General features: G+C 37.8%; 1 protein-coding gene across 2 annotated transcripts in view; it reads right to left on the bottom strand.

Annotated features, from left to right (window-relative positions):
• EPC1 (enhancer of polycomb homolog 1) overlaps positions 1-25,650 on the bottom strand; it is a 112,134-nt gene extending 86,484 nt beyond the window's left edge. For both annotated transcript variants that reach the window (XM_030797733.1, XM_030797734.1), the window contains exon 1: positions 25,343-25,650. In XM_030797733.1, coding sequence (XP_030653593.1) covers positions 25,343-25,345 — 3 coding nt within the window. In that variant the 5' untranslated portion in view covers positions 25,346-25,650. The remainder of the gene's footprint in view (positions 1-25,342) is intronic.
• Positions 25,651-26,939: the final 1,289 nt, after the last annotated feature.

Raw genomic sequence — 26,939 nt, 5'->3', positions numbered from 1 at the left:
TACTTTCATAATAAGTTACATAAAGAAATGACTGCAAACAATTCTTCCACTATAACATTTAGGTAAACAAACACTGGAAGCCTTTTATGGTATGTTGTTTTTTTCATCTAGGAAAGGTTGGAAAGAAAATATTACAGTTGCCTTTCAATATATTTAATAAGGTGTCACAGAAACAATATCTGAACTACTGATTTCCTTACTGAGTAATTTGTGCATGGAGTTCCGTACATAATCTTTAAGAACTATGTTTCACATAAAATAAAATCATTCAGAATATATTTAGAAACAATATATCTATACCTTAAGAGAATAAAGGACAAATTATCAATCTTAGCAAACAGTAGCAAGATGGACTCAAAGTTATTTCAGTTTAACTTTATTTTCAATATGAAGTTTAACAACAACAACAAAAAGGAAATGAAAAATGCGTGATTCAATACAAAAAATTAGCCAGGCACGGTGGTGGGCGCCTGTAGTCCCAGCTACTTGGGAGGCTGAGGTAGGAGAATGGCGTGAACCCAGGAGGTGGAGCTTGCAGTGAGCCGAGATTGTGTCACTGCACTCCAGCCTAGGCAACAGAGTGACTCCGCCTCAAAAAAAAAAAAAAAGCATGATTCAAACAAATGGGACTATCTGAGAATTGTAGTTGCAGCAGTATTGGGATTTAAAAAAAGATGACACACAATACATTTTAGATTTTCTATGTAATCTAAATAGAATGTCTTTACACATTTATTGTGTAAATCCTAAGGTTTAGGTTTTCTATAACCTTAGGATTTACACAATAAGTGTGTAAATGTATTGGGATTTATGCATTTATTGTAAATGTGTAATGCGTACATGGCCACACAGCACAGAAGTGGGTGGCATGCAAGCCAGCAAAGCTTCATCTGTATTTACAGCCAATCCCTAGTGCCCACATTACCACCCAAGCTTCACCCAGCATTAGATTCTCACAGGAGCTCAAGCCCTATTCTGAGCTGCACATTGAGGGATCTAGGTTGCATGCTCCTTATGAGAATCTAATGCCTGATGATCTGTCACTGTCTCCCATCACTGTCCCCACAGAGGACCATCTAGTTGCAGGAAAATAAGCTCAGGGCTCCCACTCATTCTACATTATGGTGAGTTGTAGAACTGTTTCATTATATATTACAATGTAATAATAATAGAAATAAAGTGCACAATAAATGTAAGGCGCTTGAATTATCCCCAAAGCACCCCCTACCCCTGGATCCATAGAAAAGTTGTCTCCCATGAAACTAGTCCCTGGTGTGAAAAAGGCTGGGGACCACTGCTATAAATCATCTGATCTTTTCCTCATTGTGCTGGCAAGCAGTTGAGACCTCTATGACAGCATTTTAAGGAGGATACTACTAGTTGCAGTTGGAGAAGTGGTGGGAGGCATGAACAGGAAACTGTTGAGAAACTGAACTTGAAAAATAATAATTTAGTGCTTAGCGGAGGAACTACTCAGTAGTCTCTTCCATGTCTCATCCCAATTAATTTCTTAGAATAAAAGTCTATCTTAGAAAAATGTACAAATTAAACCATATACATTTTAGAAATATTTGGTGGTATTTATCTAAACTGGATTATGTTAAATTACTATCAACCCATTAAACCCATCGACTGGCGCATACTGACAGATTACTATGTGCCAGGCATTGGTGCAAGGTTATAAGTAGTAGAAAGACAAAAACAAGAGAGAACACACTACCTTTAGTGCATTACTCCCCCTTTTTTTTTTTTTTTGAGACAGAGTTGACCAGGCTAGAGTGCAGTGGCATGATCTTGGCTGCAACCTCTGCCTCCTGAATTCAAGCCATTCTCCTGCCTCAGCCTCCCGAGTAGCTGGGACTACAGGCATGTGCCACCATGCCCAGCTAATTTTTGTATTTTTAGTAGAGACAAGGTTTCGCCATGTTGACCAGGCTGGTCTTGAACTCCAGACCTCAGGTGATCTGCCCGCTTTGGCCTCCCAAAGTGCTGGGATTACAGGTGTAAGCCACTGCGCCCGGCCAGTGCCTTACACTTTTGAGTCGATAGACTACTTAAGCATTAGTTTTACTAAGTAATGCACATACAAATCAGTATGGTACAGATGGTACATGATGGGTGAAGGAAGAAAATTTGGGGGAATGAGAAAGATTGTTAATGAAGTAGAAACATATGTTGGAAGGTTTAAGTACAATTTATTAGTGGGTGGTAGACAAAGACTGTCAGGGAAGAAGGGCTTTGAGAGAGAAAATATCATGAATTGCTTTTGCTTTTACAACATGAGGAAGGAAATTCTGTTTTCTTACTGAAACTTGGGGTACAGAATTATCATCTAATAAATTAAGGTTACTGAAATAAAATGTTTTTTATCTTTCACTATATTTATTCTTCTCCATGATACCTTGAGCAACATTGTGCCAATTGCTTAGGTAGGCACTGTGAATCTAGTTCCCCTTCCCTTTCAGAGCAGGGAAGGGAAAGTGAATGACTGGAAGCCCATGGAGTGGGATTCTTGGTGTGAAGACTCACTCAGGGAGTGAGAGAGGAGCATAGAGAATGGAGCCCTGGGGAATACCAACATCTAGAAGATACCCAGGACAAGAACAGAGGGAGAGGCTGAGAGAAGCCTGGAGACAGGCCAAATGAGGTCAGCATTTCAAGGAGGAGATCAATGAGGAGAATCAAAAAGAATGAAGAGGTAACAGCAAACCCAATTTCTTTAGGACACCGTGGGAGAAAAGTAGACAATGTGAGCTGAGCCGTGAATTGGAAGAGTTATAGGCCTAGTGGTGCCTGCGCACGTTGATTAAACATTTACTGCCGGGTGGTAATCCCAGCACTTTGGGAGGCCGAGGCAGGCGGATCACGAGGTCAGGAGATCGAGACCATCCTGGCCAACACGGTGAAATGCCGTCTCTACTAAAAATACAAAAAATTAGCCGGGCGTGGTGGCGGGCACCTGTAGTCCCAGCTACTCAGGAGGCTGAGGCAGGAGAATGGCGTGAACCAGGGAGGCAGAGCTTGCAGTAAGCCGAGATTGCATCACTGCACTCCAGCCTCGGTGACAGAGCGAGACTCTGCCTCAAAAAAAAAAAAAAAAATTTACCAAAGCCCCCAAAAATGTGATTTCCCAGTACCCTCCTATAATCATTGTTTAAGTACTTGTTCACAAGAATGAGACCACTTTGAAGTCAAAAATCAGTTAAGCTTCAGGATATAGCCAGGGACACAGAGTAGCTATCATCCTCAGCACCTCCCAAGTTAGAACAGAGTACATGACGTATCTTCCAGAGTTAAAGTTGTAGAAGCTTGGAAACCAAAGACCTACCTGACTTCTCTACATGAATTACTGACACAGGTAAAAGCCACATCCAGATCTTAAGATTTCTTCTGAATTTGGTTTCCCAAACACGAGAAATGTAAGCCAAAAAATAAGACAGTTGCACTGCAGCAGCATGTATATTGGAACGAGATAATACTTTTTGTTTTAATTGATTTATTTATAATAAGGTTAACACTTTGTGTTTCTGTTTTTTCTGGTCTTTTTTGGTTTTGTTTGTTAGTTTTGTTGCTGTTTTGACACAGGATCTTGCTTTGTGGCCCAGGCTGCAGTGCAGTTGTACTATCATGGCTCACTGCAGCCTCAAACTCCTGGATTCAAGTGATCCTTCTGCCTCAGCCTTTAGTAGCTGGGACTACAGGTGCGTGCCACCATGCCTGGATAATTTTTTAATTTTTTTCTAGAGACAGGGTCTTGCTATGTTGGCTAGGCTGATCTTGAACTCTTGACCTCAAGCAATCCTCCTGCCTCAGCCTTCTGAAGTGCTGGGATTATAGGTGTGTCACCATGCCTGGCCCCATTTGTTAGTTTTTGTTTTTGCTTTTCATTGGCTGGTTTTACAATATTGAGATAATACAGTTTATTCTGTTTTGTGGCCTTTACTTCTCAATAATTTTTTTTTTTTTTTTTTGAGGCAGAGTCTCACTCTGTTGCCAGGCTGGAGTGCAATGGCACGATCTCCACTCACTGCAAACTCCACTTCCCGGGTTCATGAGATTCTCCTGCCTCAGCCTCCCAAGTAGCTGGGATTACAAGTGCCCGCCACCATACCCAGCTAATTTTTGTATTTTCAGTGGAGACGAGGTTTCACCATGTTGGCCAGGCTGGTCTCGAACTCCAGACCTCAAGTGATCCACCCGCCTCAGCCTCCCAAAGTGCTGGGATTACAGGCGTGAGCCATCATGCCCAGCCTACTTCTCAGTATAATTTGAGAATGCTCCCATCTCATTAAATACTCTTCTAAGACTATTATTTGACAGAGATACTTATCCGGCATCTGTAAAATAATTTACTTAAGAATTACCCTCTTAAATTGTAGAATGCACTGACTTTTCATTGTTATAAAGAACACATAATCTGAATAGTACTTTTAAAATAAAAAATGGGTTTAGGATGGGTGTGGTGTCTCACACCTGTAAACCCAGCACTTTTCGAGGCTGAGGCAGGAGGATCACTTGCACCCAGGAGTTTGCGACCAGCCTGGGCAACATAATGAGACCCCGTCTCTACAAAAAATACAAAAATGAGCTAGGGTGTGGTGGTGCACACCTGTAGTCCTAGCTACTTGGGAGGCTGAGGTGGGAGGATCACTTGAGCCTAGGAGGTTGAGGCTGTGTGATCGCATCACTGCACTCTAGCCTGGGGAACAGAGTTAAAAAAAAAAAAAAAGAGAAGAAAATGGGTTTAAATTTTCATGGTTTAAGGCACAGAACAGATGTCTGCTGTTCTTTGAGTAATGATAGTGCCAAGTCTACACAAACAAAAGTTAGCTGCTTCATCATCTGTCTGAGTAGATGACAAGCACCTGGGATTTAAATATCAGTATTTCTTCCCTGATATTAGTTTAGCATTTTTCAAAAACTAGGCTCCATAAAATACTGATGTTCTGAAATGAGAGTTATGTAAAGAATTCTGTATAAAACTAGTAAGTTAGGGAAATACTGCTTATTAAATCTTCCTCTTTAAGATAGGTAGAGGCTCACCATGTATAGGCTCAGGGAAGTCCTGCAGAAAAGAAACCCATTTACTGATGCTTAGCACAGAATTTTCCAAAGTTCTCTGACCATAGAACCCCTTTCTGTACACCGTTAATTATTACCTTTAGTTCTATAAGAGCACACTTTAGGAAATTTCATTCTAGGCAATTCAAGGAAATAGAAGTTTTTCCAATCAAGTTATCCATCTAATTACTTAAGTCTGCCAAATAAACTTTGAAAAGGCATAAAGATCTTATAAATTTAAAATATTATCTTTATTACTGTCTTAAAATGTTTCATCCTGTTAAAAATTGTGTAATATAAGACATTTAAATATAAAATTGGATGAAAATCTGGCAGGTACTAGAATTGAGCAGATTGCTACACTTTGATAGTATATATGGTTTAATAACAAATTAACGAGAAATATTTAGCTACATTTCTTTCCAAAAATTTCTCTAGTAAAATGAATACACTGAATTTTAATTAAAAGATTTTGACACTAATTTAAGCTATTAAAAGCTGTAGTTTCCTCATCCATAAAATAGGAATCGTAACAGAATCTATTACTTAGGTTGCTGCAAGCATTCAACGCAAACAGCACAGCATGGGCTTGACACAAAAGTCATGCTTAATAAACATAAGCTATTTTTTGAATGATAGTTTTACCTTATTTTTTGAATAGATCATTTTACTCTTCTGAGATTTATTTTTCATATGTACAGTATACAACATAATATTGTGTTGTAAAGGCTTCAAAACTGTTAGCTAAGGAAAGAGAAAAGAAATTCTCATATGAAGCCAAATACCTGAACGATACTATATAAAATTAATTTATTTAAAAGAGGACATTCACCTTCTGAGATCTTTTTGTTTTGCTTCCATTTAGTAGTTTTGTATCATTCATATGTTTGTATCATTAGTAGTTTTGTATCATTTATGTTTGTATCATTAGTAGTTTTGTATCATTTATGTTTGTATCATTAGTAATTTTGCATCATTCGTAGGTATATTTAGTAGTTTTGTATCATTCGTATGTTTGTATCATTAGTAGTTTTGTGTCATTCACGTTTGTATCACTAGTAGTTTTGTATCATTCACGTTTGTATCATTAGTAGTTTTGTATCATTCATATGTTTGTATCTTTAGTAGTTTTGTATCATTTATATTTGTATCATTAGTAATTTTGTATCATTCCTAGGTATGTTTAATAGTTTTGTATCATTCATATGTTGTATCATTAGTAATTTTGTATCATTTCTATGCATGTTTAGTAGTTTAGTATCATGTATATGTCTACAACGAGCCCTGTTGCCTCTTTTCCTCTCATTGCCAAGTGAGTTCATCTGATAGTTGCACAGTGGCTGCCCAATCTCCAAATCTGGTAAAGCTAGCTCCCCAGGGGGTCAAGGCCTCTTTGCACAGGTTGCTACTGTTTGCCTCAGGGTGAGTGCTGTGTGTGGAACAGTCCAGTGATAAGTAACAGTTTGCATTCAAGGCAGCCACATAGTGTAGTGAGACACAGCAGGATGTACCAGAAGGAACACGGGTTTCCGTATTTGCTGATCTGGATCCGAATCTAGTATTTACCATTTACCAGCAGTAGGACTCTATAGAAAGGATTTGATCTCTGGGCTATAAGTATCTCACATGCATGGTCTACAGAATACTTGTTCTCTTCCCATTAGGGCATTATGAACAACAAATGAGACAATGTGGTGAAAAATCTTTGAAAATTCCGAAGTACCATACAAGTTTAAAGAAGAATACCATATAATTTTATTTCAATTTCACCATTGTGGTTGGGAAGGGGATACATTCCCCAAAAGAACACATTAGAATGGAAAATCTAGGACCTGTTCAAATCATGTAATTAATCACAGATTTGATTGCTAGAGTTGGGCCCTGTGAATGTTTCCTTAAAAAGGAAATCTTAGGACAAAACCAAAATTCACCCATTTTATTTATTTTTTAAATTGTCTTTTCTCCACCTCTTTTAATTTAGCTTGCCGTGTTTCTTCACTGTACTCTAAAGAATGTCTAGTACAATGCAAAGTTTAGGAAATCTATGATATGTTTGCATTATTTTGTGATTAGAAATTTACCTATATTATAATTTTTACTGCTATAATTTTCATCATGAAGCCTCTTCCTTATCACCACCTCAGAAACATAAAAAAAAAAATTTTTTTTCCTGAGTTTTCTCTGCTCACTGATTTCCCCTTTTTAAAAGCAGCAATAAAGGTTGCTAGTGTATGATACGGGGGAGCTTTGGGGAAGAAAAGAAACTTTCTATCTGAGGAATGGAAGCCCCTTTATATTATCAGCAGGCCCAGAGAGGCACTGAAATGCAACAGCAGTCATGTCTCACTTCCTCCTTTGGCTAAATAACTATCTCTTGAAGCCACTTGATGGGAGCTCTAGACTGACACCAAGTAGCCATAAATTAAGCTAGTAATGCCACATACTGGACACCATAACTTATACTCTGTAGTTCAACAACGTACAGTCAGGCTGGGCGCGGTGGTTCAAGCCTGTAATCCCTGCACTTTGGGAGGCCAAGGTGGGTGGATCACCTGAGGCCAGAAGTTCGAGACCAGCTTGGCTAACATGGTGAAACCCTGTCTCTACTAAAAATACAAAACTTAGCCAGGCGCAGTGGCCTGCGCCTGTAGTCCCAGCTACTTGGGAGGTTGAGGCAGGAGAATTGCTTGAACTCAGGAGGTGGAGGTTGCAGTGAGCCAAGATCGCGCCACTGCATTCCAGCCTGGGCGACAGAGTGAGACTCCATCTCAAAAAAAAAAAAAAAAAAAGTATAGCCAATCAGTAATCAATGTGGTCTCTGTAACCCAATTGAGAATTCCTGTCAAACAGCCCATTCCTTGTTCCCTTTTGCCTTTAAAAACATGCTTGTAACAAAGGCCAAGGGAGCACTCTCCAAGGCAACTTAAAAGTGTGCTCTGGGCAGCCATCCTCACTTTGGCTTAAGTAAACTCTTAAAATTGTATTTGTGCCTCAGCTTCTTCCTTTAGGTCCACAGCTTTAGGAAAACAAATTGCTAAGAGATGTAGTGTTGTGTAGTGGTTAAAAGGTCTGGCTCTGGAGTCAAACATGATGTGGGTTTGAATCTCAGCTCTGCTTTTTTCTAGCTCCGTAAACATGAATGAAATTTACAACTTCTATGAGCGTTAGCTTCCTCCTCTGTAACGCAGAGATAATTAATGCCTATGTGCAGGCATTGTGTTGGGGATCAGGACATACCACCCCAAAATATGACAGTGGGAGACCAGAATATGCCACCCCCAAAATTTATTTCTTTGGCATATTTGAGCTGGCTATTCTGAGAAGTTGCAGGTGTAGTAGTAGCACTGAAAAGCCATCCTTTGTTATAGAGTACCCCCATTTTTCTAAGAAAAATAGAATAAGTTACGATTATAGTTTACTGTTTTCTCTTCTTTTCTCTTTTCTGCATTTTCCCTGTTCCCTACTTCCTACTTAGTCATTTAGAAATGCAATTATAATCTTTTACCCCTCCCCCACCCATCACCAGACACCCACTACAGGGCAAGTTCATCTATATGCTTCCAAGCTTCAGAGCGGAACTCTCACCCATCGGGAGACTGCTTTGAGAGATAATAGTCAATTTACAGCCCCAAATGTCAGAGGTGTTTGAACCAGAGCAACTCCATCTTGAATAGGGGCTGGGTAAAATGAGGCTGAGACCTACTGGACTGCATTCCCAGACAGTTAAGGCATTCTAAGTTACAGGATGAGATAGGAGGTCAGCACAAGATACAGGTCATAAAGACCTTACCAATAAAACAGGCTGCAGTAAAGAAGTTGGCTAAAACCCATCAAAACCAAGATAGTGATGAGAGTGACCTCTGCTACACTCCTACCAGCATCAGGGCAGTTTACAAATGCCATGGCAACGTCAGGAAGTTACCCTATATGGTCTAAAAAAAGGAGGTATTAATGATCCACCCCTTGTTTAGCAGATACTTAAGAAATAACCATAAAAGTGGGCAATCAGCAGCCCTCGGGGCTGCTCTGTGTGTGGAGTAGCCATTCTTTTATTCCTTTACTTTCTAAACTCACTTTCACTTTATGGCCTTGCCCTGAATTTTTTCTTGCATGAGATCCAAGAGCCCTCTCTTGGGGCCTGGACAGGGGACCCCTTTCTGGTAACAAAAGCATGTGATGTAGTTTAGATATGTGTCCCTGCCAAAATCTCATGTTGAACTGTAATCCCTAATGTTGGAAGTGGGGTCCGGTGGGAGCTGCTTGGATCAGGGGGTGGATTTCTCATGAATGATTTAGCACCATCCTCTTGGTGTTGTTCTCATGATAGTGAGTGAGTTTTCATGAGATCTGGTTGTTTAAAAGCATAGTAGCACCTCCCCGCTCGCTGCCTCTCTCTTGCTCCTGCTCTGGCAATAAGAGTTCTCATTCCCCCTTTACCTTCCACTAAGACTATGTTTCCTAAGGCCTCCCCAGAAGCCGAGCAGATGCCAGCATCATGCCTCCCATAAAGCGTGCCGAAGCATGAGCCAATTAAATCTCTTTTCTTTATAAATTATGCAGTCTCAGGTATTTATGGCAATGCAAGAACAAACTAATACAGTATGCCTGCTACAAAACTCTCTCCCACCTGGAAAGTTTTTGGCCCATGAAGATGCCAACTCAACTGCCTGGTAGATAAGGCACCAAACTAGCACATGGATACCCCACCTGCTTGCTTCCTCCCGTGTGCCATTCATGTTAGGCCCCCTTTAAAAAGTGCCTGCTTTCTGCTCCAGAAGTGAAGCAGTACCCTTAAGGCAGGAAGCCTGTACTTCTTCTCCTAAGCTAGCTTTGGAACAAAAAGTCACCTTCTTTATACCACACCTCCTTGTTAAGCAAACTCTGCAAGTAGCCAGCTACTGAACCTGTATTTCTGCTATACTTTCATAAAAGAAATTTACATCCATAAAGGAAATCTATATTAGTAAAAGTATCTGCAACAGGAAAAGGGCCGTTCCTGTTTATTACCTGAGAGACAGGGTTTCACTCTGTCACCTGGGCTAGAGTGCAGTGGCACAATCTTGGCTCACTGCAACCTTGACCTCCCAGGCTCAGGCAATCATCCCACCTCAGCCTACTGATCACCTGGGACTATAGGCATGTGCCACCACACCTGGCTAATTTTTGTATTTTTTTGCAGAGAAAATTTTGTATTTTCACCATGTTGCCCAGGCTGGTCTGGAACTCCTGTGCTCAAGGGATCTGCCTGCCTCGGCCTCCCAAAGTACTGGGACCACAAGCTTGAGCTACCATGCCCAGCCCATTTTTTCTTGAAGAAAGAGGAATAATTTTCAGTGTAGGGTGGAAAGTCAGTTGCCCCTGAGTATCCTGAGCCAGGTTCTAATTACCTCCATTTTAACATAAATGCTAAGCTGGGTTTACACTAGCTGTCAGTCATTCTTTCCCTTGAACAAAAATACTAAAAGCCTAGACCTTTAAAAGAAAGAAATGCTATTCTGAATTTTTAAAAAAGTGTTCCTTCTTAAATAAATTCTCAAACCCTATCCTTTCTCTTTCAATTCACACAAATACTAGTGTGTACACACATGTATATATATGCTTCTTTACACCAGGCTTTAGGGGACACTATTGTGTGTATTTCCAATATATAGTTTCCTTTCTTCTGTCTTAACAGAACTCTTTTTGCCTTTGTTTTCTTGAGTTGTTCCAATAACTGTGCTTTTCCAAATAGCTAAACTTGCACAATCTACTTGAAAAGCAATAGCTCTTGAGCATGAATTTTGAACTATCCTCTGTATAATGGTCTTTCTTAAAATATTCTCATTTCTTAATTCTCAGTGGGAATAAAAAACGAAACAATTTTAAGGACCGAGAAAAAGTCTAATTTTATAATAGTATTGTGTCCATCATGTTGGCCTTTTTTTTTTTTTTTTTTAGATAGGGTTTCACTCTTGTCACCCAGGCTAGAGTGCAATGGCGTGATCTCGGCTCACTGCAACCTCTGTGTCCCGGGTTCAAGTGATTATCCTGCCTTAGCCTCCCAAGTAGCTAGGATTACAGGTGCCCACCACCAAACCTGGCTAACTTTTGTATTTTTGGTAGAGATGGGGTTTTACCATGTTGGCCAGGCCGGTCTCGAACTCTTGTCCTCAGGTGATCCCCCTGCCTCAGCCTCCCAAAGTGCTGGGCTTACAGGCATGAGCTATTGTGCCCGGCCCCATCATGTTGGTTACTCAGGGTATTTTTAAAAAGCAAAAAATTTTTTAAGCCATGTGACATTTTTATAATTAGAGTCGTCAATGAATTAAAAATTAATCCATGCTAGTTTACCTTAACTGTATTACAAAGTTATTTGCAAGCTTTTATTTTAAAGAATGTAAGTTTCGACCCTGGCTCTGCCACCACCTAGTTGAATGGTCTTGATGTTAATCTCCCTGGGCTTCCATCTCCTCAAGGAGTGAGACTCGACCCTTCCCAACTCTTTCAACTCTCAAATTTTATTTATTTTTTTTTTGTAGTTTATAGAAAATAGAGAATACATAAAATTTTTTAAATGTAAAAAGCTAAGAAAAGATAATTTACTTTAAGACGTGTGATTTCTAAAGAAACTATGCCTTTGGTGTTTTCTAACTATATATTTATCAAGCTCATCCAACCTGTGGCCTGTGGGACACACACAGCCCAGGACAGCTTTGAATGCAGCCCAGCATAAATTCATAAACTTTCTTAAAATATTATGAGAATTTTTTTCACATTTTTTTTTTTTTGTTTTTTAGCACATCAGCTATCGTTTGTATATTTTTTGGCCCAAGACAATTCTGCTTCTTCCAGTATGGCCCACGGAAGCCAAAAGATTGGATACCCCTGGTTTACATAGTAAAGAAAGCACTAAGAGAAGTATAAGATAAAAAGTTCTGGAAGACATGCCCTAGGGAATGTAATTTCAATCCCTGAGTCAGAGAGGTTATGGTCTATTAGTTAGTAATTGGTGACACTTGACGCTTAAACAAAATGTTCTTATAGGATGGTTAGTAGAAGTAGCTCTGCCTTAAGTGTGGTCAAATGTGATTTGAGGAATCAGTGTTGTTTATAAATATGTCACTAAAACTAGATAACAAGGATTCAGAATTAATATGAAAAGATGCAAACTTTAGCATAAAGGCTAAAGCAGATCAAAATAACCATCTAGTAATAAAAGATCTGTAATTAGTCTGATAGTTTCACTAGAAAGTGAGGAGAATTTCTATGTAGGAAAATAATTAGCACAGTCTTATTTAGGCACGGAGAAAAATACCAACAACAACAACAAGAACAATAACAGTCGCACTCTAACCAATTTCACAATTTGAAACATATGATGGAAGTGTGAAGAGTACATTTAGGCCGGGGACATGGTTCATGCATGTAATCCTAGCAATTTGGGAGGCTGAGGCAGGTGAATCATTTGAGGTCAGGAGTTCCAGACCAGCCTGGCCAACATGGTGAAACCCTGTCTCTACTAAAATTAAAAAAAAAAAAAAAAAAAATTGGCTGGGCATAGTGGTGCACCTGTAATCTCTGCTATTTGGGGGGCCGAGGCAGGAGAATCGCTTGAACCCAGGAGGCAGAGGTTGCGCTGAGCTGAGATCACGCCACTGCACTCCAACCTGGGCAACAGAGACAGACTCCGTCTCACAAAAAAAAAAAAAAAAAAAAAAAAAAGTGAATGGGTGCAATGGCTCACACCTGTAATCCCAGCACTTTGGGGGACCGAGATGGGTGGATCACCTGAGGTCAGGAGTTCGAGACCAGCCTGGCCAACATGGTGAAACCCTGTCTCTACTAAAAATACACAATTAACATGGCATGGTGGCACGTGCCTGTAATCCCAGCTACTTGGGAGGCTGAGGCAGGAGAACTGCTTGAACCCGGGAAGAGGAAGTTGCAGTGAGCCGAGACCATGCCACAGCACTCCAGCCTGGGCAACAAAAGCGAAACTCAGGCTAAAAACAACAACAACAATGAGTACTTTTAAATCTACATTACAAAACATGTTTATGTTTCATATGATGCTTTAATAAGTTTTCCTAACCTTGTTTTGTTTATTGGGCCCCACCTCTGTGCAAAAGCATTGTACTATAAGCCAGGGGAAATATAAAAGAAAATGTTGCTCTTGCCGTTAGTGAACTTACTTCCTATAAACACAAGCAGGCACACCCTGCTTGTAAACTCTGGTTTGAAAGGTAACATTTTAAATAATTTGATATCTTTATATGGCCAGATTTACAAATGATTAAAATAAAAAATATAGGTAATTTTTCATGAAGTTACTTTACAGAGTAATTTATTTTCAATTATGATATTGAAGAATAAAGTTTCATGCTAACCAGCTTAAGCCCCAAATTTATTCATTGTTTCAGATTTTCCTTATTAAAATTGGAAATCAGTATTCAATAATCATAAGAATAGTCTGCCATCAATTTTTTTGGCCATTTAAAGTGATAAATATGAGGTATTATATCAATACATGCAAAGAAGTATATATAAAAAAGCAAAATGACAGAACAAAAGCAGCACACAGAGTGCAACCCACACAGTGATCACAACCTTCAACACGTGTGACAGGCATTGAAAGAATCATGAAGGAACACAGACAGAGAGGTTTCTCCTTAAGTGTGAGGGTATGAAGCAGTGTGCTACCATCTTCCTCACAAGTTGGATAGAGAGATTGCAGGTGAGTATAATGTAGCCTTTGCCATGGCAAATTCCAGAGCTAAAAAAAAAATCTATGTGTAAGTTTCCAGTTTTCCACTCTTAATATCACTAACCATCCAAACTATTTATGTATGTATGTATATATTTATTTATTTTAAATTTTTGAGAAAGAGTCTTGCTCTATTGTCCAGGCTTGAGTGCAGTGGCGTGATCTTGGCTCACTGCAACCACTGGCTGCTGGGTTCAAGGGATTCTCCTGCCTCAACCTCCTGAATAGCTGGGATTACAGGCGCCAGCCACCACACCTGGATAATTTTTGTATTTTTAGTAGAGGTTTTGCCATGTTGGCTAGGCTGGTCTCGAACTCCTGACCTCAAGTGATCTGCCCACCTTGGCCTCCCAAAGTGCTGGGATTACTGGCATGAGCCACCACACCCAGCCTTTTGCTATTCTTATTAATGTAAAGACTGGCATGAGCCACCGTGCCCGGCCCCAAACTTTTTTAAAACAATAGCTGAAGAAACTTTTAAAAAGGTAAGTAAGAGAGGAATTTCACTAGAAAAGTCTGATTAAATGTAATGTAGATAGTTTTGAATTTTAGACATAAAGAAAAAATTTTTATTTAAAAGTCTAGAAAATTTCATAATCATAAAAACTCAAAATTTAAAATTCCATATATTTGGCATATAAAATAACATGTAAAACTTTCAATTCATTCTTAAATTATATATTTTTTCAAGTTTCCCCACTTTTTCACTAGGGAAATTTGTGAATATAGTATAGCTGAACAAACATATTTTAAAAAATGCAAAATCATAAAGTCATATAAAGTTGTGTTTTCCGATTGAAATGTACACATTTGTATTGAATTCTGAGTTTGTATTTATTTGAAAGGAAATAATAAGCAGACAACTGCCTGTTTCTATCCTCTCAAATAAACAGCAGTGCCATTCTGCTGTTAGCCAGCCTAACACAGTGCAGTTGTTATTTTTCCTCTTTTCTCTGTCAATTTCTGTTCATTTTTGGGAGAAGAATGCTAAGTTAGTAATATAAGTAGCCTTATAAATGTAAACTCATAATTGTCAGGAAATGTTACATAAGCGAATGTCTTCTGCATCTTTCAACTTTTTGGTGCCCTTATGCTGCCCCCTGCTGTCCAGTGTCCACACTTACTGAAAATTGTCCCAAACTTCCAATCTTTTCTATTTCTCTTTATTCCGCCATCAAAACTTACCTGGCAAGAGACCCAGACTGTTGGAGTTTCCCTCCACAATGCCAATGGGTTAACCAACAAATAAAAGAAAGAAGTAGTTCCCTCTTTATTTATCCCTTCATCATTTTCTGGCAATTGACGCAAGCATTTGAACTGGTGTTCTGTGGGCAATGCCTGATTTCTAGGTTCCCCAGCTTGAGATTCCAAACCCTCCCTGTGTTAGTCCAAGCTACTCTCATGGACCTATCTTTCCCAGTGTCTAACCTCTGCACATCATAGCCTACTCTCTATCCGCACTGACTTCTAGCTGTGTTTCTCAAAGCCACATGTGTTCTTCCATCTTTGCCTGTGCCCACACTGCTTTCTCTACCTGGATCTTTATCTGCTGAAAGTCTACCCATCCAAGATTCCAGTTAAAACTACCTTCTCCTTTATGGCTCAGGGCAGTGTTTTTTTTTTTTTTTAATGTAGTAGAAATTCAGTAAAGATGTATTTAATGAAAGAAAAGCAGATAATAAACCTTACACTCTGACTCATTGACTTAATAGAGTACTTGGAGAAGATAATGATCTATTCCAGGGAGCATCTTTAATACTGCAAAATCCATACACCTGAATGGGGTGATCTTTTAAATTCGCATCGCACTGTGTAAGGCCTATTTTGATCTCTGAAATCAGTTTTGTCTAAGAAATACAGAACTTAGAGCACATCTTGAGTACTTATGGCAAGTCTGGCGCTATTCAAGGCACTTTAGATGCACTAACGCATGGTGTTCTCTCAGCAGCCACGTGAGATTAAGTAATATTACGTTGTTTGATACAAGAAGAAACTGAGGGCCTGGACAATTGGTAGTAAAGGGCAAAGTTAGGAACTCCAAACAGATCAGACAAAGCCGTGTACTTCAAGTGTTCTCCTAATGTCTGCAATAGAAATGTGGATGGAGAGGCTTCTGGTCAGCTACTCTGGAAGCTAAAAAATCTTGTCAATAGAATAACATTGGAAATGGTGACCACATAGCCAGACAAAGCCATGAGAGAAATTCAGTCAGTCAAGGATCAGAAATATCTGGAAGAGTTGATTGTCCTACTAGACAACATGAAAGAATATGACATTCTGCCAAATTCAAAGGTATTTAGATTTAGATATAAAAGACAGCTACATATTCTAAAAGGTTAGGAAGTGCAAAATCCAGGTATTTTTCAATTGATGTAGCCATAGATCCTAAGATGACTTGAAAATAGGTAATGATATGACTCAATATCTAAGACAAGTAGGCCTTCAGAATACCTTTTTTTAAATAAAAAAATACAGTAAATATAAATAAGGCTCAGTACACCCCATCAGTTTCTCAAACAAGGATCTAGTTGTGTTCTAACCAAAACCACTGTTCATCAAAAAATATAAACAAGCTAAGAAGGCAGACCAAAAAATTTACTTGGGAAGGCAACACCCCAAATTGTTTGGGTAGGTCATAACGGTTCTTTTAACAGGTAAGCATATTTTAACTCCAGAAAGACTTAGAATGTGCTGTCGAAAGTACTGCAATTTTTTTTTAGTGTAAGTAATTGTACTATTTAAGAACACTTGACCTAATGGAGTAAGAGGTCAGCCTATTAGACTTTTAAGCAGAATTCCTACTAAGTTTATGTGTATTATTGAAACATTAGAGCGAACTTAAGAGTTACCATGTTTAGAAGTTAAATTATTAGATCTGTAAGATTTTAGCTTCTTGAAAATGTTTACAAAGTACTAAAGAAGGCAATTATATGTACTAAATTCATAAATTCAGTGTAAAAAGTTGGGAGGTGTTTAATTAAGTCATGCTACAGATAAGACCAGATATTATTTAAAGGATCATGACTTCTAAAATCTGCAAGATTTATGAATATGATAAGATTTGTATACTAAATTTTAAAACATAATGGAGAACTGCTACTTTGAATATATAAGCTAAAAACTTTTTATGTATATTTTAAGAACTGGAATTAACTTCTGAATACCCTTTCAATATATAAGACCCACTCTGAAGGGCATCAAATAACTCATAACTGAAGAGGAGTTACAGGGCTGGTTTTCTTCCAGCAAAAGTTTGTGTTCATTAGGCAGTCAATTTATTGCTTCACTCCACAAAACTGGTTTCACTGTCGTTAATCTTTACGTAGGTCTTGGCCTCCCTCACCTCCTAGGAGATGGATAGTAGGTTTTGAAAGATGGAGATGAGAAGTAGCCTGGCTAGTCTACAAAAACCTCCCCCAAGTTTTTGGTTTAGTGGCTTGCTTCAATAGCCATAAGCCTGTCTCTATAACTTAGCAATTCTCAACCCTAACTGCTAGGATCCCACGGACAACTTTTGGGAAATACTTATTTCCAGATCCCGTCCAGTCCAACTAAACCAGAACTTTTTAGGGTAGGGCATAGACATTTTGTTTTTAAGTTTCTGGGAGATTCTCCATACAGGCAGAGTTGAGAACCACTGGCGCAAGAGTGTGAGCCTCTCATGATCTGAAGGACCCAGAATCATTCTAGACCAGGGCTGTTCAATAGAGCTTTGGGCAGTCAGGGAAATGTGCCATAAATCTGTGCTGTCCAATATGGTAGCCACTAGCTGAGTGTAGCTATGGACCACTTGAAATGTGGATAGTGTGACTGGGAAAATGAACTTTAAAATTTAAATTAATTCAAATTTAAATATACATAGCCACATGTTACTAGTGAGTACTGTATTGGACAGCACAGTTCTGGAGTTTTAGGCAATTTTAAATGATCTGAGTCTACTATTAAATAGTTGCTGAATGACTCTTTTTAATACTAGACCACACTAGCCCAAACTCACTACTTATGCCTCTTCAGGATACTTCATACCAGCTTCTTGAGAAGACCTCCAATGGTATGGAAGGATGGCTTGAAGCTTATAATGGCTTCTGAGGATAGAAAGGACATGGAATTTGCTGATTTTTTCCTCCCTCATTTAGGTTGGCAATTTGTTTCTTGATAAATGAACAAACACCTTCAGAACTAAAAATTTCTGAAGTCTCATAACTTAATAATGGAACCGCAAAGCAATTAAACTCTTGGAAATGGTCCTCTTCATTCTTTGGCATGTTGCAGTGTTTTTCAACTGGGGATTGTGACCTCTATCTTGGAGGATGGAGAGTTTCCAGTGGATTGGAGCAGTGGCCCGAGTTTCAGAGCTAAATATAGGTCATTGGCATGGCAGCCTCCCTTTCTCAGTCTCACGGATACTATGTCCTACTAGTGAATATGGGGCATTGGTGGTTGGTGGAATAAAATCTTGAGAAAAACAGCAAAATGACACAGATTCAGGTCTTTCACAGATGGGCCTTGGTATTGAGCAAAACTAAACTCTACTTTTACTTGCTTTAAAAAAATCACTTGTAAAGTATGAGTGCTATTTTAAAAAGGTAAAAATACACACATTAATGACTCGTTGGCAAATAAATTTTAAATGTGATATTAATGCTAAAGCATAAGGAGAATCCTCCATGGCCGGGCGTGGTGGCTCACACCTGTAATCCCAGCACTTTGGGAGGCTGAGGTGGGTGGATCACCTGAGGTCAAGAGTTCAGGGCCAGCCTAGCCAACATGGTGAAACCTTGTCTCTACTAAAAATACAAAAAAAAAAAAAAAAAAAAATTAGCTGGGTGGGGTGGCGCAGTAGTCCCAGCTACTTGGGGAGGCTGAGGCAGGAGAATTGCTTGAAACCAGGAGGCGGAGTTTGCAGTGAGCCAAGATCGCGCCACCGCACTTCAGCCTGGGTGGCAGAGGGAGACTCCATCTCAAAACATAAAACAAAAAGATTCCTTCTTCAAGTCTTTGCTCAACTCTCACCTTTTCAATCAGCCCACCCTGAACATCCTATTTAATACCGAAATATGTATATATTAATTCCTTTTGCCAAAAATTAAATGACATCCTTTCAAAGTTTGCAATCCATATTTCAAAGCCAAAATACTTATCATGGCAGACAGCATCTGATACTCTAGAGCAGTGTTCTCAAATGTTGTTGCCTGGACCAACAGCATCTCATCATCTGGGAACTAAGAAATGAAAATTCTCATGTCCCACCACAGGCCAGTTGAACCTGTAACTCTTGTGGTGGGGGCCTGGCAATCTGTGTTTCAATAAGCCCTCCAGGTGATTCTAGGGCACACCAAAGTTTGAGATCCACTGATCTAGAGTGCAACAAAACCCTGCAAAATGTCCCACAGGTGAAAGCTTCCATATAAAAGTTATAAAGACTGAAACATTTCAGTACATACAATTGGCCTTATATATTGCGAAATAGATGCCAATATTCCATCTGGACCTAATGTTATGAATCATGAATTTACCCACTTCAATAAGGCCTCGCTGAATCTCTAGGCTTTGATCTTCTTTTCCCTGTAAAAAATTTGTCTGAAAGAATTTCATGAGATGTTCCTGAAGAGAGGAGGTAAAGTACAGGTACAAATGTATCAGATGAAAATTCAACATACAAAGTTTCATTCTGTATATGACTGATAAATCAGAAGGCCAATTACTCATTCTAGGAAAACACTGTTAGATTTACAAAGTAATAAATTAACCAGAAGCTTCAACAGCAATATCATAGAGCACATTTAAAATATAAGTCAGGCTAGGTGTGGTGGCCCATGCCTGTAATCCCAGCACTTTGGGAGCCAAGGCGGGTGGATCACCTGAGATCAGGAGTTTGAGACCAGCCTGGCCAACATGGTAAAATCCCATCTCTACTAAAAATACAAAAAAAATTAGCTGGATGTGGTGGCGGGCGCCTATAATCCCAGCTACTTGGGAGGCTGAGGCAGGAGAATCGCTTGAACCCGGGAGGCGGAGGTTGCAGTGAGCTGAGATTGTGCCATTGCACTTCAGCCTGGGTGACAAGAGTGCAACTCGGTTAAAATAAAATAAAATAAAAGTAAAATAAAATAAAATAAAAGTTAGAGAACACCAATTTTACAAATATCTCATGTGATAGTAAAGAAAAGGAGGAAGGAGGAAGTACACAGACTCTGATTTCAGACTTCCCAAGTTCAAACTCTAGCTTTTTCATTTCTGTGTAACATGGGCCAAGCCTCAGGGGTATAAACCTCTCTATGCCTCAGTTTCCTTGGCTGCAAAATGGTTATAATAATTGCCTTATCTCCTAATTTTGTGTGAGGATTTAAGGAGATAAAGGTAGCATTTAGGCTAGAGGCTGGAACATAGTAAGCTCTAATCAAATGTTGTTTTTGTTATTTTTAAAATTAGCCCATGAGTGACATATCTGGCCACTGAGAAAACAGATACTAATGTTTTAATCACTCAAGAATGTTTATACAAAACAGTTCAAGTTTACGCAAAGCAATTAAGTGCTAACCTTATTGAGCTCTAAATATTCAGCAGGTGTTCACCCTTCTAAGCATCTTCCCTAGTTAAACCAATCCTGGTAATTTCAGTCCCCTTGTCAGTGACTGGTTTAGGTATGAGCACGTCCTACAAACCTGGCCAATGAGCTCTAAGAAACACTATGCTATGGGGCTTCTGAGAAAGGATTTCTTCCCTTACAACAAGATGAATAAGAGTAACTCTCCTCACTTTGGATATTTTAATATTAGGATATGATGCCTGGGTCTGCAGCAGCCACTTTGTGACTACGAGGAAAGACATTGCTGATGTTATGGCAATGTAAAAGATTAAAGGAACTTAAAAACGTTGTTGAACCAAATCTAGAACTCACTATTGAACCAAACCTAGAACTCACTTGCCACCTGATTACTCATTTAGTTGAAAAAGTAAGTGTCCTTATTTTTATGCCACTATCAGTAGGGTTCTATGTTAGTATGAAAGCAAACTAAATAATATAACACATCTAGCTACTATAGATTAATTGGCTATATGACACAATAATCTGGTAACTTTATTCCTGAGATCATCTTAACCCACATAGAGATTCCTTAATAAATAGTTCCTTCTCCTCCAATTCGTCTGTATAGAAATAACATCAGTCTTACTTTCCTGCTCCATACCTGATATGTTTAATTAACCATTAGCTAAATGTCTAATTATATTCTTTTCATAAATTAAAATATCTGTTTTTATTTTTAAAATTTCTGTTATATATACCACTAGAAATTATTACAGAAGGTTCTAAAATAAAAATTTTAGTTCTAATACTTCAATACTAGTTTTATTTCCCTGCTTCATCTTCACAGTTTATATTTACCTTGATGTTTATTTGATGACACTATGAGCAAAATGTGCAAAATGAGGCCCTGCCATGTTTTAAAAAATGTTTTCATCAAATGGATCTCACAGGGACATGCCCAAAACTCCTGCCACCAGAGTGATCCTCTCTCCATCTCTTTTCTCTAGCCAGTAAATCAAAGTCTTATTTCTCATTTTGCAATAGGAATTTGTATTAGGCAACCATCTGCAGCATCTATTTGGGTTATATCTAAAGCTTAAGGGCCACATCCTCTCCCAACCCCAATATGTGAGTATTTGATGCCCGAATCATGGTCCTTCAATGGAAGAACACTTGTCAAATCCTATTTAAACAGATCTAAATTAAAAGAATATTTTTTTCCAAAAATATTATTTGGCCTTCATTGGGAACCTCACACATCTAAGACCTTAGATATAAAATATCTTTAGAACTCTGAACCACATTGGAGTGTAGACTCCATTACAGCAGGAATCCTTGCCTCTTTTGCTTAATATTGCATCCTGGCATCTTATCAGAATGATACATAGTAGATGGGGGAAGATCTAGAATAAACAAACCCCCGAATAAAAATAAAAACAAATGTTGAACAAATCAAGTATAAAATCTGCTTTTATCTTTTTCATAAAAATATTTATAAAATTATACATCTGCTTTAGTTTCCCTTCAGATTCTCCATTTGATAATTATTTTGGAAAGATCAAAAACAAAGTCATAACACAGACACATGTTTTGTGTATCATTTTCCTCTTGTTTTCCTTTGCAAAACCATGCTGAGGAGGACAGTAGTGTATCTGTATCGTCTTATGGAAAGTAGTAACACATCTAGCAAATAACAGAGGTAAATATGCACGAGAAGTGGGTAGAATTGGAAACAGACAATTTCAGGTCTATATTGTACATGATTTCACAGGATAGAATTTTAATTTATATTTTCTTCTTTTAAAAAAGTTCATTCCAAGGTAGATTAGATTAACCCTGGCTAATATTTTTAGCATTTTATGTTTGGTCACCTTAACATCTCTAGATCTTTCTTCCCTTTGTTACCTCACCCTACCATTACCTATTATCTAATGAGTTTGGCTAACCTGAAACTTCCTCAGTCTTTAACAATACTAATGAATGCAAGTTAATAAATCAGGAAATTGTATTGGTTCATTACATTGTCTTAATATAATTCTCAGTTTATTTATTATTGATTGAGCTCCATAATTTCAAGTTCATTTTTCTGAGGTTTATTGTTTCGAATTTGATTTACAGATTCTCCATGTCTTTGGCATTATTTCTTTCTGCTTTCTGCAACCTGTTTTTTGGTTATTTCACTACTCATTAGCCCCTCCCTCCATCAGAGGGACGGGCAGGATGAGAAAAATGATATGACAATATAGTAAATTTTGCCACTTGCTATTATCTGATAAAATGGTGTGCAAGAAAGAAATAAGTGTGTAACTATTGACTAAAATGACATTTTGGGATTTTTTAAAAATAATTTTTTATTGTCCATGGTCTAGCAACTGTTAGTTCTCTATCTACTAAATTTAATAAATAAAGGTTTTTAATAAAAATTTGTTATAATTCTAATCACAATCACACCAAGCTCATGAACTAAATTTCTATACAAATGTTATCAATTAAAAAAATTAATGTTCAAGGAATCAAGAGCTAAAATGAAGCTCAAGGTGGATTTTAAAATGGAGAATAATATAAAATAGTGAATTGTTTTTGCCTTATAGATTTCAACCTCCTTGAATACATACTGATGTAAGAGTCATATATAAAATGTTATCGGTCATATAAATATATATGAAGGATTTTTAAAAGTGAAGATTTAACTGTAATAGTTACTTCATAATCAATGATGTAATAGTCAATGATGTAGGAGAACAAAGAGCATTGCATAGCTCCATATGGACTTCAGAGCATCAGTTTGTTTTTAAAAGGGGGCTACCTTATATACACATGTTTAGTTTTCAGTGATTAAATAAAATAAAAATTGTCGCCATTCTGAATAGCAGACTATTTTAGCAATACATGTGTTGGAAAGTATATTTTATTTGGTAGATCAACTTCAGAGAACTAAACTCTCCAGCATAACCAGAAGGTTAGATAATATATTTACACCTGCAGTATTTCATTGTATAAATAATCTATAATGTCAAAAACCAGCCTTGATGGGACATTTACATTTTACGAATAGATAAATTTTACAGTGAACATTTTCACATTTTTATAGCATAGTATAAACAAAATATGGGCATAATACATAATTATTTTTGAAGTTCAAGCATGGGATATGTAGATATAGAGACACAAAAATCAGAAATACTATTTTTAGCCATTTTCACACATCCTTTTACTTCAACCTGTTAAATGATTAAAAAGTGAAATGAGCATTTACGTATTCCAAAGTGGATAAACACGCTAAATAATAATTCTTGAAATGTTCACTCTTTCAAAAAATAATCTCTTCGATCTTATGGAAAAGTGGTCTAGTATACTATTTCAGTTGTTTTTATTTTATGTGGCAAAAAAATATGCTTTAGGGTTCAATTACTGATTCATCTCACTTTCTTTTTGAACTAAGGGCACACTTACTATCTGCATAAGCAACTAAAATGTTTACAGAGACCAGTAAAACCTATGTCAGATCGTAACACATTTTTGTTCTTGGGAGGCTTTGGGCCTAAATCCCACATTCTCTAATCAGACAACTCAATAAGAACAAAGATGGAAAAGATACAATCCTGCATTTAGATACGTGAACATCAAAATTTTTAAAGCCAAAAGCAATTGTGCACATATTCTTAAAAAATTATCTTATTCCAAAATATTTGTTATTTTTAAAACAAGACTATCTGTAATTCAGTTGAAGTATGATTTCAAAATGAAACAAACAATAATGTGGGAATTATTATATGACTATTTATTAGAAAAACCTCAGAAGAAACTTAGAATAGTTATTTAAGAAATCCCTAGGTTCAAAATGAAATTCAACTTTTACAATGTTGAAGGAACTAAAACTCAAATGTTTGGGTAAATTGAAAATACACTAACACATAAACACATATAATTTTGTAATATAAGGAAAACGCAAAATGTTACTAAAAGGATAAATCGACAGCTTATTACTGAATAATTCTGATATAGACATGATAAATCAGATCAGATAAAACAACTGCAAACTGCATGCCTGTCCCTGATGTTCCCTCGACTAGTTGTGACGACATGTCTTCTCTCACCATAGTTCACAGTTCACAGAAAACATTTAAATAACAAAACTGAATATTTCCACTGACTAAAATGAACTTTCTTTAAGAAAATAAAAGGAGAAGAGAATAGATCAAATCTTGCCCCACCTCTTTTTTTTTCTTCCTTTTTTCTTTTAGTGAAACTGACATAAATTGTTGAGGAGCACTACAGCGCCACCAACACAGATCAATGCAAAACAAAAAAGATCTCCCACCGTGTGCAAAAAGAAAAAAAAATTAGAAAAATGCCAAAAATTACAAAATGTCTCCCAAATGTACCTTATAGGAGAAAAACAAGATAGATCTGCAAAGATTATCTAATGAAGAGCTTCAAAGAAATAATATCATAGACTACAAGTTGAGATCTGATCAGCAAATAAAAGATCCACTATTTAGTAACAGCCATAACTTAATATAAACCCGGTTATGTCAACCTCCACCTTCATTATACCAAGGGCAGCTTTTCTGTAGTTTGTATCCAAGTAATCTATCAAGAGAACCACAATAGGTCCATTTAAAAAAACTATATCCATAGTTTGCCTGCTGATAATTGAGTCCTGGACAAATTAGGTAAGACATAATTTTTATAAAGAGGATATGCACATATTTGGCATTGCCAACATTACTGGCACAAAACAAGTCCATCTTGAAATATCTGAGTTCCTCTGTAGTTCACAGTAATTAAAGTATAATTTATATTATAAACATTTAGCTTTAACAATGAAAAAAAACTGTTTTTTTTCTTTTGGTAAAAATTAACCAGGCAAGATTAGGTAGAACGTGCAAGATCAATGCTAAAGAAAAATACAAAGATTGGTTTTGTTAGAAGAAACACAATGAAAATCCTTTTTAGCCGGTGGCTCTTTCAAAGACTGACATAAATGGTGAAAATTACAAACTTACCATTAGTGCAGGCAAAGAAGACGGCAGCTCTTGAAAAAAAATTGTAACAATATAGGCTGGATACTTGTGTCCCTAGAAACAACAGCCTCCAGGCAGCATATGGATCTTCCAACATCTTCAAAATGTTTGGTAAATAAAAAGTAATACTTTCTTCCATGATCGGTGGCCGAATGGGGTGGCTTCCTCCAGGATCTGTGGGCGTTTGGGGGAAATCGGAGAAATATCCACAGAAGATTAAAAGCAGAGGAGGCAGCACAGCTAGAAGACTCTGGGGTTAACAACTTTGCGATGGCAAGCAGGCGAGCGCTGATTGGCTGGGAGGGCAGTGTCCCTACAGTCTGCACTATCCCCCGCTGCCCCCGCCTCCTGCAGCTCGGAAAAAAATGCAGTGTGTGTGCCATTTTACACTGGGCTTTTAAAAGCACAGCCACCCAAATGACAAAAGTCTAAGCTCGCTATGAAGTGACACTGCAAGACAATAGCACCCACGGCTGCCTGTGAGCTCGGGGGAATGCCCCTTATAACATCTGAAGGAACACTCTGGCTTCTTGGATGTGGGTTTTTTTGTTTGTTTGTTTGTTTTTTGTTTTTGTTTTTTTTAAACAGCATTATCATGTTTTTCTTGAGCAAATTGTTGATCCTTTTCAACCACTCGATAAATCCTCTGCATGCAAACCTGGCCATGTAAAAACGATGTCCATCAAAATATTTTTCGATTTGATCTCATGAAGGTACCTAGAGAAGCCAGTCATCCTGGAACAAAATTCATGACTCCTTTAGCTCCGAGATCTTTAATTCCTTGGGAAAAAAAATATAATTTCTTATTCACAGTAACTACGATGTGTGCAAAAAGTAAAATAAAATAATGAATTTAGCGGTTAAATGAAAACAATAGGCATATTCCCGCCCCCTCCCCCGCCCCCCTTAAAAACTGTTTCAAAAACCTTTACTGGCTGACAGAATTCTACCACTCTGCCTTACAAACAAAATGGCTGTGGTACTGAGTTTTTTAGGATCCTCCCACTGTGCCTCCTCCTGGCCTCCAGGAAGTGGTAAAAATCCAAAATAAATACAGTACTGAAAGTACACCATTGAGTCTGAACTCGGGGGAAACCTTTGGTAAGAGGGTCTTAGAAATGTGCTGGTCATTATTAGTTTTTTAAAATTGTTTTGAAAAGAACATCAGTCACTAGAGATTTACTTGACTGTAATTTGAACTTCCTGCTTTACATATTTATAAGGTCTTTCACCTATCTTGGCAGGCTTTCAAATTAAGTGGGCTGGGAAATTTGATGCTTGGTCTCTAGTTGGGAGCTGAGTCAGGTATTTGGTGGTTGCAACTGGGCTTTTAAATAAAGACAAAATCTAAGACAAAACGTTTCACTTTGACATTCATTTAAAAAAAGAACGTTAAACAGACGCAAGACTATGCTTGCTAATGTAAAGTCAGAAAAGTCGACAAAGATCGTAGTGTGTCAAATACTGCATACATGTGCTAACATATTCAGTAAAAATTCTTTGCCTACTAAATTTTCTAACGAGCCAAGGAGAGAACAGGGTTTAAAGGAAGAAAGGGGTGGGGAATTATCTACATTCT

Source organism: Nomascus leucogenys, chromosome 18 (genome assembly GCF_006542625.1).
Source record: "Nomascus leucogenys isolate Asia chromosome 18, Asia_NLE_v1, whole genome shotgun sequence".
Taxonomy (NCBI): Eukaryota; Metazoa; Chordata; class Mammalia; order Primates; family Hylobatidae; genus Nomascus; species Nomascus leucogenys.
Note: the sequence above shows the minus strand (reverse complement) of the source record. Positions and strands in the feature narration are given on the sequence as shown.